Here is a 12263-nt window from a genome sequence, read left to right on the forward strand (position 1 = left end):
GTTGAATATTAAAGACAATAGTAAACTTCAGAATATTATGAATTTTTCCGGAACTCATTCTCTAGTTAAAAACAAGTGTTAATTGATGAAGCTCAACGTGCATTGACTTGCATCTCATTCAGCACGTTCTACTCGACTCTGTATTGATACCTTTAGTACATATAAAGTTTCATGAAGTGCTGTAAATACCAACTGTACAATAACCGAGAAGAGTTGGTGTGTACTGCATACAATGGTTTCTCTCTGCATGCCACACAATACACATACTACACACACACACACAGATCAGGTATCTTCAATACAATGCGCTTTGCCACAGTATACGCTGCCTCGGTCATTGCCACACCTCAGACTTTCTGGCATTTTTGAGCGTTAGGAAAAAATCTGCTCATTAGATTTACCAAGAAGAATTTTCGTTGTTTCATTTAATCAATTTTTCCCTATTCATTTTATAATTTTCGAGGATATCAATATATATTTTATTCCAAAATACATCGATTTTTTTCTTATTCTTCGTCAGTGTTTAATTAGCCTATTGTATTTTATTGTAGACATTATTAGGTCAATATCATGTTTATATGCATTCCTCAGGAGCGTATATGTAAAGCGAGCTTGAAAATGTACAATATATCAGCAGATGTCACATGTATAGCGAGCTTAATCATGTAGTGTTGTTGGCGTGTTTTAAATAAAGAAAATATTAGATATGATGTTTAATTTCGCCAACTTATAAATTTTTAGAGATTTTGAAGACCAGGGATACAAACCTACGTTTTATTCTTCTGAACGTAGATGCAGGTCTTATAAGCATTTAAAAATTGCACTGCAGAGCGCGGTATTTTTGTACACTTCTTGAATCCTAACGTAATAGATACTGTGTTTCTTTAACGTTGTCCTCGGCAAAAGTGCGTTTTTATTGTGAATGCGGGCAACCTACCACGACTCATAAAAGGAAGAAGGAAGGCACTTCCCCTAGAAATTTTTTGTTCACTTCCTCACAATGGGAGGCAACGCGTACAATTCCTGGCATGGAATGACTGGAATTGCAGGGGTTCTTTGGAACGTGCTTGTCTAACAATGGGAATTACAATGGGAATCATAGAAGACTGTGCACAAGCGGCGGTAACGAACGCACTTGGAGGTCAACGACGATCAATTGTTGTTCATACATAAAGTGACTTGCCTTTTGTAAATTTCTTGCCAATTTTTACCGTTTTACCAAAGATCTCTACAAGCAATATGGCTCATCCAGCGTTCTTCTTTTGAAGATTGAGATTTATGTACTTCTTGAAGCATGCATCTGTAGTTCATGAAGATTGCCCACCCTTGAACGCGGATAAATTTAGTTGATAAATTGATCCATTCAACGATCATCTATTTGAAGACGAATTCAGTGAATAATAAGATTTTGATGAAAATCGAGACTGCAACTTTGAAGAATGAAAAGGCAATTTTTCTTATGTTAATTGAGACTTTCAATTTCGTGCATTTCCCGAGATTGACTGAATTAATAACTTTCACTTAAGATACAATTGCATTTTTTTCTTGATCGGTTGAACTTAAAAGGGAACTATCGTTTTTCCCTTTTTTAAAACAGTAAAATACAATGTAAAAAGTGTAATCTAGCAATATGAACACAGAAAATCTTGATATCTTTAATTTTAACTATGTTTCCCGTAAGTTTTACGAGATCATTCTGATTATGAGGAAGCAATGTAAAAAATGATAATTTTGGTAGTTAATCTAGAGAAATTTTCCTCTGGCAATTTCGAGTTTAGACAAACGAACCATCGGCTCAGTTTTGGACAAACCTTTGTCGCATGTGGTCAATTTGGCTGAGCTGATTCATATTAATTGTGTTTCCATTTATTCGCGTGAGCCAACTTGGTTTTGTCTCGAATTTAATGATGCTATTTTTCAAGTTCTAAATATTTAATCTTTTAACTACGACAGTTGAGCTTTTCTATCGTGCTAATGTGTCGGGGTTAATTAATTCAGGTTTCGAGGTGTTATAATCTTTTCTCGAAGGTTAGATTTTGAAATCTGTTAAGATTCGGACAGGCATTACGAAGTTCGCATCCATACTGTCAAATGAATCCGTCAATTACTTGTGTTATTCAAAATTTGAACCTAGCCTATGCATTTGCCTATGCGTTATTCAAAATTTGAACCTAGCCTATGCATTTGCCTATGCGTTATTCAAAATTTGAACCTAGCCTATGCATTTGCCTATGCGTTATTCAAATTTTGAACCTAGCCTATGCTAGAATTCCAATTATTTATAAGTTCACTTTGGAATTGATTGTCAACATTTGTGCCCTTTCGTTATAGATTAAAAGTGTTGCTAGTACGTTTTAATTTACGTTACAGATTAACCTTACTTTACCGCAGCCAGACCAGAGAACTAGTCGGGTATTAAACTAGCTAATAAATTATCTGGGTGGAATTATGGAGGGGCAATATATCTGTAGGTTCATTAGTTCCATCAGTTCAAATAAATAGAACTAACTTCCCTTTCTTAATAAACTTTTTGTCAATAATTTGAAACTGAGTAATTAACGAGGCTGTATCTACCTGTAATATATGAATTACCATTCTTAGAATTACACATAGAAGTAGCTATGCATCCGTAAGATAAATTAGTTAGTTTTGAAGAATTGTTGATTTAGAGCTCGGTAATGTTAATGGTTTACTAAAATATTCTTTTGCGTACATTTATTACGTATGAATAACTAAATATTTTATGTTCGTCGCACCAGCATTTCAACTCCTTATGTCCGTCGGCCGGTAGCTGCTATACGAGGACTCTACGGCAAAGGCCGGTGGTAAGTGACTCCGTTCGCCCGGTCCTTTGATCTTTTGGTTCGAGCGTTGCGTGGCGGAGAAGCGCAGGCCACATGGTTTTTTTCCAGATCGGTCTGATAAATTACCTCAGGTTGACCCTCAGCTACTCGAGCTACAACCAAGTCCCGAGACCTGGTTGGTTTTGGAGACCTGGTCTCGGGACTTGGTTTTGGAGACCTGGTCTCGGGACTTGGTTTTGGAGACCTGGTCTCGGGACTTGGTTTTGGAGACCTGGTCTCGGGACTTGGTTTGGTTTTGGAGACCTGGTCTCGGGACTTGGTTCGGGACTTGGTTTTGGAGACCTGGTCTCGGGACTTGGTTTTGGAGACCTGGTCTCGGGACTTGGTTTTGGAGACCTGGTCTCGGGACTTGGTTTGGTTTTGGAGACCTGGTCTCGGGACTTGGTTTGGTTTTGGAGACCTGGTCTCGGGACTTGGTTTGGTTTTGGAGATTTGTATTGGATTTTGGCCTGGATTTGGAGGCCTGGTATTGGGACTTGGGTTTAGCGGGGCCTTGCGTTGAGCGGGTTACTTGGGCTGAGCGGGGACTTGGGTTGAGCGGGGACTTGGGTTGAGCGGGGACTTGGGTGGAGCGGGGACTTGGGTTGAGCGGGGACTTGGGTTGAGCGGGGACTTGGGTTGAGCGGGGACTTGGGTTGTGCGGGGACTTGGGTTGTGCGGGGACAGGGACTTGGGTTGTGTGCTGGGACTTGGGTTGTGTGCTGGGACTTGGGTTGTGCGCGGGGACTTGGGTTGTGCGCGGGGACTTGGGTTGTGCGCGGGGACTTGGGTTGTGCGCGGAGACTTGGGTTGTGCGCGGAGACTTGGGTTGTGCGCGGAGTCTTGGGTTGTGCGTGGGGACTTGGGTTGTGTGCGGGGACTTAAGAATGGGGGTTCTCGAGTCGCAGTTTGTGGCAGATCCTGAAGACTTACTAAATTGTTCACAAATTCGTCAAAAAATTTCCGATAAAGAATCGTGAACTATTAGTATATTCTTCACCTACTCCTGTGATGCTAATTTGGCCTACGCCAAAATGAACGCTCAGAAGTGATGCCTATGCGGTCTGAGGAAGCAGTGACAACATGGGTTCGATTCAATGGAATTGACTACGTATTGGACCATCGCAACGCGTAACTACTGTCGAAGCTCGACGTAACAGGTCAGGGCATGAAGTGGTTTCTTGGTCGATGAGGTCAAGATAACTCTTCGAATACCTGAAGATAATGTTCGACCAAGGTGCTTTCAGGTCCAGTCCAATCCACGTGAAGGTCAACTAATGTGCTGTGTCAAGTTCAATATTCTTTAATGCATTTTTTCAGAAGCATTCACACCAGCCGTGTCATGCCTATGGTTTAGAATGGGCATGGAATGCATCAAATAAAATTTGACTGGACCGTGACTGGCCATGTCTGGCAGGTGCCCGGCAACATGGTGGGAACCCAGGGTGGGTTCCAACCATGTTGCCGGGCACCTACCAGATGATCTACCATGCCAACGATGATCTACTGGACAGCTGCTGGAGCTGTAGATAATTTGTAACTGGCAAGCATCGGAGGACATCGAGAAACCGGGAACTGTCATTCGAACGAGTAATCGAGGGTCAACCTGAGGTAATTTATCAGACCAATCTGGAAAAAAACCATGTGGCCTGCGCTTCTCCGCCACGCAACGCTCGAACCAAAAGATCAAAGGATCGGGCGAACGGAGTCACTTAAACCACCGGCCTTTGCCGTCGGGTCCTCGTACAGCAGCTACCGGCCGACGGACATAAGGAGCTGGGATGCTGGTGCGACGAACATTTCATACAAGATGCGGATCCAGCGGATTCGTCACCAGGTCGAATAGCGCATTTCCAACGTCAGTCGGAGTTTTTCAACAAAGTGTCGATGAATGAATAACGGAGCGACTGTTGCCAAGCCTCCAAGCCCGGCTTTCCTATTAAAATTCAGTTCGGGATCAATGTAACTAAGCCAGTAGTACTAGCTACAGATGGTGACCTTTAGTCAAACAACTACTTATACCATCATTGTATTTACGAAGAATTTAGGCGCGAAGCATTTTTGTTCACAAAGCAAGTGCACAAAGAATTTGAAAGCGAGGAAAACGCCGAATAAATTCATCATGTACTTGTACTTGATTGTACTTGCATTCAACATATTTACTTTAACTGTTCGAACTGTTCTACGAAACGTTTTCAATGACGACTTGGTGAATTTCCTTGGCATTTCTTTGCTTTTAAATTCTTGCTCTATAAACTACTGCTACCGTGACGTATTTATACTGTTTGCCGTTTTCATCGTAAGTACATACGATAGTTTGCGAGTGTCAGAGTTCAGTGTCGAGTGTTCAGAGAATCTTTGTGATCAACCCTCTACCGCCGTATGTCACTCTCCGGGAACATAACTTTCAACTTAAATTATACGTAAACTATTGAGTGTAGCAACCTGAGGACGTTTGTACGCAACAGAGAACATTTTAAAGTTGTCGTACGTGGCGGCAAATTATACGTAAACTATTGAGTGTAGCAAGCTGAGGACGTTTGTACGCAACAGAGAACATTTTAAAGTTGTCGTACGTGGCGGCAACCATCAGTGTAAGTTATTTTGCGCTCACTAGAACGTATCCTTTTTGGGAAGTAGGCGCGTGACAATATTACTCCGGTTACTCATGTCTGGCGGTAGAGAGTTAAGTTCCAATGTATCTATTTCTGTGCTTAATTAAGTCCTGTTGTATGATTGGTTATTAACAATAATCACTATTTACGGAGTCTAATGTTCGGGTGTAAAAAGTTGGATCAGTCATCGCGGTGTTCCCAAATTTGTGGCGTTTGCCGGAACTAGTCCTGAGCATGCTGGAGGTGCCACCGTCGACTTCCGAATATGCTTTTTATCGTATTTATAAATATATTTACATGGGTCCTCAAAGCATAATTCGTGATAAACTAATTGATAATAAACGTAATTCGTCTTGCGATAGATTTCCGCGATTTAGTCTTGAAATGAATCCATCCAGTTTTACTTGTGCAAATTTGACATTCCAGGATTATTCCGAGACGTTTGGTTACAAAAAATGTATAGGTACGACGAGCTTTCATTTCAATGAAATTGTTCATTAGTTGAATGCTACAGTCATTAAGACTTCTCGTAATAACGGATGATCGAATAATGTAGCAGGGATTTACTATAGAGTAATAATACTTATTTGTGGACACCCGTTTATTATTACAATTATTTATTATTAATATTTATTTGAATGACTTCCGCTATTGCGTATGGTATAAAATATATTTTTAACAGATATTCCATAGCTGTTTGATGGGTTGTAGCTTGTTAACATTTTCTAGGTATTTATTGTATTCTCGAACAATTTTTTTTAAACTGTGATGTAAATGATAGGAAATGTGTACTTTATAACTTGCGAAACAGCAGTTGATGTTGCAGCCAAGAGCGTGATTGGACATTGTTCTCGGCTTTCTGCAGGGCATCTTGGGTAACTCAATCAAGATTTTCTCGTGTCACTTGGAAACTATAACGTTTTAATGTTAACTTTTTCTCTTTTCTGCATTTTCAAGAAGTATTCTCCGTCAGCACCCAGAAATATAATTTCGTAAAAAGCCATACGTAACTACCTAAACATTTATAAAGCTGTATGTTAATTAAAGATATTAATGCTTTCAAATTAATTATTTAACGACCTTTACCAATGAAAATACCCTACTTAAAGGGCAGGACCCAGCGTCTATATAAATGCTAAAGTATAGTGTAAGAACTTCGATAAATGGCGAATATTTACAGATTGTTTCAATATATTTATTCATACCGTCAATCGTAAATCATGAATGACATGAACTGGGCGGTCAGTAACTTCTTTACGCAAGTCGGTCTTATGTGAACTCGGCACTTTGGTATTTTTCTCACAAGCGTCGGGAATTGTAGAATTCTGAAATTATAATTGTAGCTTTTGGAAGCCTCAACGAACGTTCAAAATGTTGTCTGATCTATCCGACAATGATCGTTATCTTATAGATGTGTGGGGTCTCGTATGTAATTCACTTTCAGAGCCTACGTCGGCTGACTAGAACGTTTTTTTTCTGCAGTTAGGCGTTATACAACATTTGTAATGTTCTAGAACATTCTAGATTATTCTTACATATTCCACACATTATTCGATTAATCTTCAGGCATAATAGAATTGTACAGTAGCAAATGGAATCTTCTAGATCATTGATAATCTTCTAGAAAGTTCTAGAACATTCTAGAATATTCTTGCATATTCCACACATTACTCGATCAATATTATTTATAATTTTCTAGAAAGTTCTAGAACATTCTAGAATATTCTTGCATATTCCCCACATTACTCGATCAAGATTATTCATAATTTTCTAGAAAGTTCTAGAACATTCTAGAATATTCTTGCGTATTCCACACATTACTCGATCAAGATTATTTATAATTTTCTAGAACATTCTAGAATTGTACGAAATCGAAGAAGTCCTTCGAGAATTTTTACGTCGTTTCAGAGATGCACTAAAGTCCTAAAAATTCAACCTGTCGGGAAACTTCAGATTCCTTCTACCTAAATTCGACAACAGGGTAAAACTTACTCAAATAATTTATGCTAAAATGAAATTTGGGGCTCATATGAAATGCCAGTACTTTAGGCTACTTGCAACATTAAAGAAATTTGAGCGAGAAAGGAAAATGAAAGGCACTCGCTAGGTCACGGAAAGCATTTATTCGAAACGATGCCGAGTGACAAGAGATTTGAACAAAGGTTGAAAATTGTGTGGAGGCAAAGCAATATATAATTATCCTTTTAATCATAAGGCTTGTTGTTAGGTAAATAACGTTGAAACATCCAATATTTTAATAAATCAAAATAAGATAGAATAAAACTGGTGTGAAAAGCGAGAAAAGGACAATGTGTGCTACGAAGTCATCCGAATTACCATCAATAATTGTAGTTACATTCAAATGTTAGTTCCGTTGAACATAGTATATTCATTCAACTATCGACATAGTTGTTTCCTTTGTAACGCCTAAAATGTTGTAATTATGAAAGAAAATGAAAAGTTATCCTGATAAAGTTGCGCTAAAACAAATACGTGTTGCCCAGGGAAAAAACCTATTCAGATAGGAAAAAAATATTTATAAGACTCAGGTTCATCAATAATAAGGTAACGAAGAAAGGTGTAAATAGGACATAAGTGACGGTCTAGGCCACGATTGCGGTAGTAAATGTAAAATGTAATCTGAGCAAGCACAAGGAGATTGTGTATAAATTTGAATATATAGAAAATGAAGAGCGGTAAAGATGGCAATGCAGAACAAGGACATGAAACCTACTAGTATTTTTATCCTCGTATTATATACACGCAGTGTAGGGTTACTTTAGACAAGATAGAAGCTACCAGTGAAATGACTACGGATAAATCGGCCAAGATGGAAGCGATAACATCTCGGTAAGCACATTCAATACAATAAAGCTAATATACGGTTAAATTATTCTCCTTCACAGGTTTCCTCTTCAGACAAGTAATTTAAGTCAAATTCATCGATAATTGACAGATATTCTAACCAATTAATGGTACTTACATCTAAACCTTAGAAGACACTTTCTGTTTTATTTTGAACGCTCAAAGAAGAAAATGTTCAAAATTTCAGACGAGTGCGTACAGCGATATTATGCTAGAGCGTGAAACGATAGTCTAGCGTAACTAGCAATACTAGAAATAGAGCTAACATTATTATAACCTAAACCTCCAAATGAACAGCAAGTGCAGTTATTCGAACTATCTTGTATGGTAGAAATTCTGCTCATGATCAAACGATCTACACATACTACATAGCGATATTATAAGTTCAGGCAGCTTTCATATAGATACTTAGAAGTGAATAGATTATATTACACAATCGCCTGCCATGCCCAATTTGCCTCTAATAAATATAATTAATCGAATTATCTATAAAAGGAAAAATCTCACCCAATTACACAGTTAATTATCGCGCACCAATTTTATACACTTAACAAGGGATACTCCTATAATACGGTGCCAAAAATAAGATAAAATTAATTAAATTTAATCTCTCATTAAAACACCATAAAATCTTTTGAATATTTTGATCGCGTGCAGAGCGCTTGCTTGCAAATTCCTAAATTCTGAAATAGCGTCATTTTTTAAGACGAAAAATATTGTAATGCAAGCCTAATTTTTCATGTTGGTCGCTCCACCTTCAGTTGATTCTTCTAATTTTGACTCGGAAACTTTTTCTACAAATGAAAAGCAATTATCAACGCTAGGCTTGTCTAGAACATTCACTGCTCCGGTCGTTATTTCGACATCATTTTTTGCTCGTTCGGGCATGTTTTCGTGGCTTGAATCTTGACTTATGAGGTCCGGGGATCTTTCCATCCCTTCTCTATCACTGATTTTGAATGATTCTATTTCTTCGACATCATCTAGAAATGTGCCCTCAGCCTTGTCAGATGACTTTTTATCCTCATCCTCATCATCATCATCATCATCAGAATGGTAACTGTAGTCGCAATCATCAGACACGGAAACAGCCGGTATTTCAGCAACATTATCCGCGAAATGTACAATCCTCTGTACATTTCTTTCATCATCGGCAGTTCCTTCTGAGTCGTCATCGTATTCTACAATGAAATCATGCGCGTGTTCTACTAGCGAAGCGTCAGTTTCAAGCCCGAAATCAGCCGTGTTTTTTTCTACCAAAGCAGGATCTTCTTCAACCGAAACAGCTGCGGGATTCACAACAACAATATCTTCATCTCCTACGTCAATAGCTGCCGCGTTTTCTATCACAACAAAATCGTTATCGGATTGAAGGTCGACGTCGGTGTCGAGTGCAAATGGATTTTCGGATACATCCTCGTCGGACGAAAGCTGATGCGACAAAGACTCTTCTACACACTCAGATAGACTATGATCATGTTTTTCTTCATCATCTTCTACTTTTTCGTCACCTTCTACCTCTTCGTCACCTTCTACCCTTTCGACACCTTCTAGCTCTTCGACACCTTCTAGCTCTTCGACACCTTCTACCTCTTCGACACCTTCTACCTCTTCGACACCTTCTACCTCTTCGACACCATCTACCTCTTCGACACCTTCTACCTCTTCGTCACCATCTACCTCTTCAACACCTTCTACCTCTTCTTCGGAATCGGATGTTGGAGACTCGCGCCCGTCATCGCCTACTTGTTCTCTTTCTTGCCTTCTGCACAAACGAAAAATTTGTTAGATATATAAAAGGAAATCGACAAATAGAAAATAGGTAGAAAAGACATAGATACTACAAAGCATATCGGTTGCTGCTCTTCCTATCTACAAATACATCTGCATGCGCAGATATCAATTTTACTGTATAAAGTAGAAGCTACATTTTCAAACATCGCAGTATACTAAATTGAAAGCATAGTGTCACTGCAAGCTAATTTAATGAAAGCAGATGAAAATAGCCGCGTATATCGCAACAAAGATGAAACAAATATTTTAAAAACATTTATCTAGATCGTGTTTTGATACAAGCTGACGTGTTGGGGTACAGAGGATCAAATTTATATTTTTAGGGTGGAAGGCAAGTTTTTTACGTCTACTTGAAATTAAAACTGACAACAATGTAACTTGCACACGAATTCTAAGAGGGATAAGAGTGAATAATTTTAATCAAATCGTGCATGCTGTCAGATATTTAAATCATGTAAAAATTTCATCGGTATTTAAATCAGATCATTTACACAACAAAAGCATGCACATTTATGAAGCAGCTTTTCTATGATGAATTCAACAACCATAATATATCTAAATATATTTCTTTCAACACAAATTGGAGACAGATTTGATTCTGCATTAAACATCGGTCATCATTTGCAGCCTCGCCATTTGAAAAATATACTGATAATTTATAGTTTAATATTTGAAATTTTCAAATAGTGATGCCGGTTTTTTGGAATGTTTCAAGCATACCAGCCTATTAAAATTTCGAGTCGAAATATAATTTGGACTTACCATGCATTGTCGTACAACAATAATTTCATTGCCAATTCAAATTAATGAATCAACATTGAAAATCTAAACTTAAGTGTCTTCAAATTCCGAGTGTAAATGAGTGACATGATTTCAGTTAGCGGATTTTGATACGAATTTAAAGGTAAACAATAATTTTTTCGCGTATGCTTTTATATGTTAAAACTTATTTCGAAACTAATCAAATACTAACTAGGGTTTATAGTTTAAAAGTATATTATAAGGACCTAGACTTTCGCCTTGGATCTTACTATCAGCTAGTTCTTAACTACTAAACATTGATATCAATCTCTATTTCTTAGCCGGTCGAGATAAATGTAATAAATATATAACATGTTTTCGTCTGTCTCCAACCATGCCACCTCTACCTTGCCACACTGCCACCCCTACCCTGCCACACTGCCACCCCTACCCTGCCACACTGCCACCCCTACCCTGTCAGTAGACTGTCATCCCAGTCGGGCTCGTGCGTATAATCATCCTGGAGTTGTGCGTAGGGATTGCAGAACATCAAATTATCAGCATCTACAAAAATCAAAACAAAACACAAGCACATAAATAAAACAGAAAATTCAATCAAATCAAAAACAAAATCACATGTTAAAAAACAAAATCCAATAAAAAAATCAAATAAATAAAAAAATAAAAAATCAAATCAAAACAAAACACAAGCACATGAATAAAACAGAATATTCAACAAAAGCGTAAAAGAGTTAATAAAAATAACTAAAAAAAACAGCCAATGACAGCAAAACTGAAAACGCACACAAGCTAAATAAATAAAATATTATTGGGGTTTGAGCACATAACGTAAGAAGAAAATTAAATGATTAAAAGAATAGGAAAGAAAGACGAAACAGAAAAAATGAGTGGTAGGAATGATAGTCTATACTTGCAACACTTACTGTAGAAATCCAAAAACAAATACATAACTAATATAAACGGTTTAAAAATCTGTTGAAAGTTCTGAATGCTAGTGAAGACTGGATTATGTGTTACTGCGCTAAACTATCTATTACGAAATCTGTTATAGTAAAATACTCATCGACTTCATCTGTGCATTTTGTGTGGTATATGCATTTTCACAAAGCCTATTAGGAATAATAAACTGTGCCTGAACTCAAATCCAAATTACCTAAACAAATCTGGTTAATAATGAAATCTAATTAGTGTGTCATTTGAAACCGCCACTTAATCACGTACCATGAGCACTTGATCGGGGATATTCATAAATTGTAAATGAAAACCTGAGCTGCCTACATTTTTAACCATAAACTTCTAGTTGACATCGTTTAGATGATAGCACTAACATACAATTGAAAGTGGAAATTTATTGTGTTGTTAACCTACTAACTCAGGATACTTA

General features: G+C 37.8%; 2 protein-coding genes across 14 annotated transcripts in view; both read right to left on the reverse strand.

Annotated features, from left to right (window-relative positions):
• Window positions 1-2943: 2943 nt before the first annotated feature.
• Window positions 2944-4303, reverse strand: LOC108669539 (pollen-specific leucine-rich repeat extensin-like protein 1). The gene is made up of 2 exons (XM_018156896.1): window positions 4249-4303; window positions 2944-3764 (listed from the first exon to the last, which is right to left on the reverse strand). Exons 1-2 carry the CDS (start codon window positions 4301-4303, stop codon window positions 2944-2946), a joined length of 876 nt encoding a protein of 291 aa, XP_018012385.1.
• Window positions 4304-7561: 3258 nt separating this feature from the next.
• The window catches only part of LOC108669542 (centrosomal protein of 290 kDa), a 124802-nt gene continuing 120100 nt past the window's right edge, over window positions 7562-12263 (reverse strand). For 7 of the 13 annotated variants that reach the window (XM_047883307.1, XM_047883301.1, XM_047883297.1 and 4 more), the window contains 2 exons: window positions 11332-11422; window positions 7562-10088 (listed from right to left, as the gene is read on the reverse strand). In XM_047883307.1, the coding sequence (XP_047739263.1) occupies window positions 9053-10088; window positions 11332-11422 (1127 nt within the window). In that variant the 3' untranslated portion in view covers window positions 7562-9052. The remainder of the gene's footprint in view (window positions 10089-11331; window positions 11423-12263) is intronic. The other 6 variants (XM_047883310.1, XM_047883308.1, XM_047883306.1 and 3 more) reach the window with 2 other exon arrangements.

This window comes from Hyalella azteca, unplaced genomic scaffold (assembly GCF_000764305.2).
Source record: "Hyalella azteca isolate HAZT.00-mixed unplaced genomic scaffold, Hazt_2.0.2 contig12555, whole genome shotgun sequence".
NCBI classification, from domain to species: Eukaryota; Metazoa; Arthropoda; class Malacostraca; order Amphipoda; family Hyalellidae; genus Hyalella; species Hyalella azteca.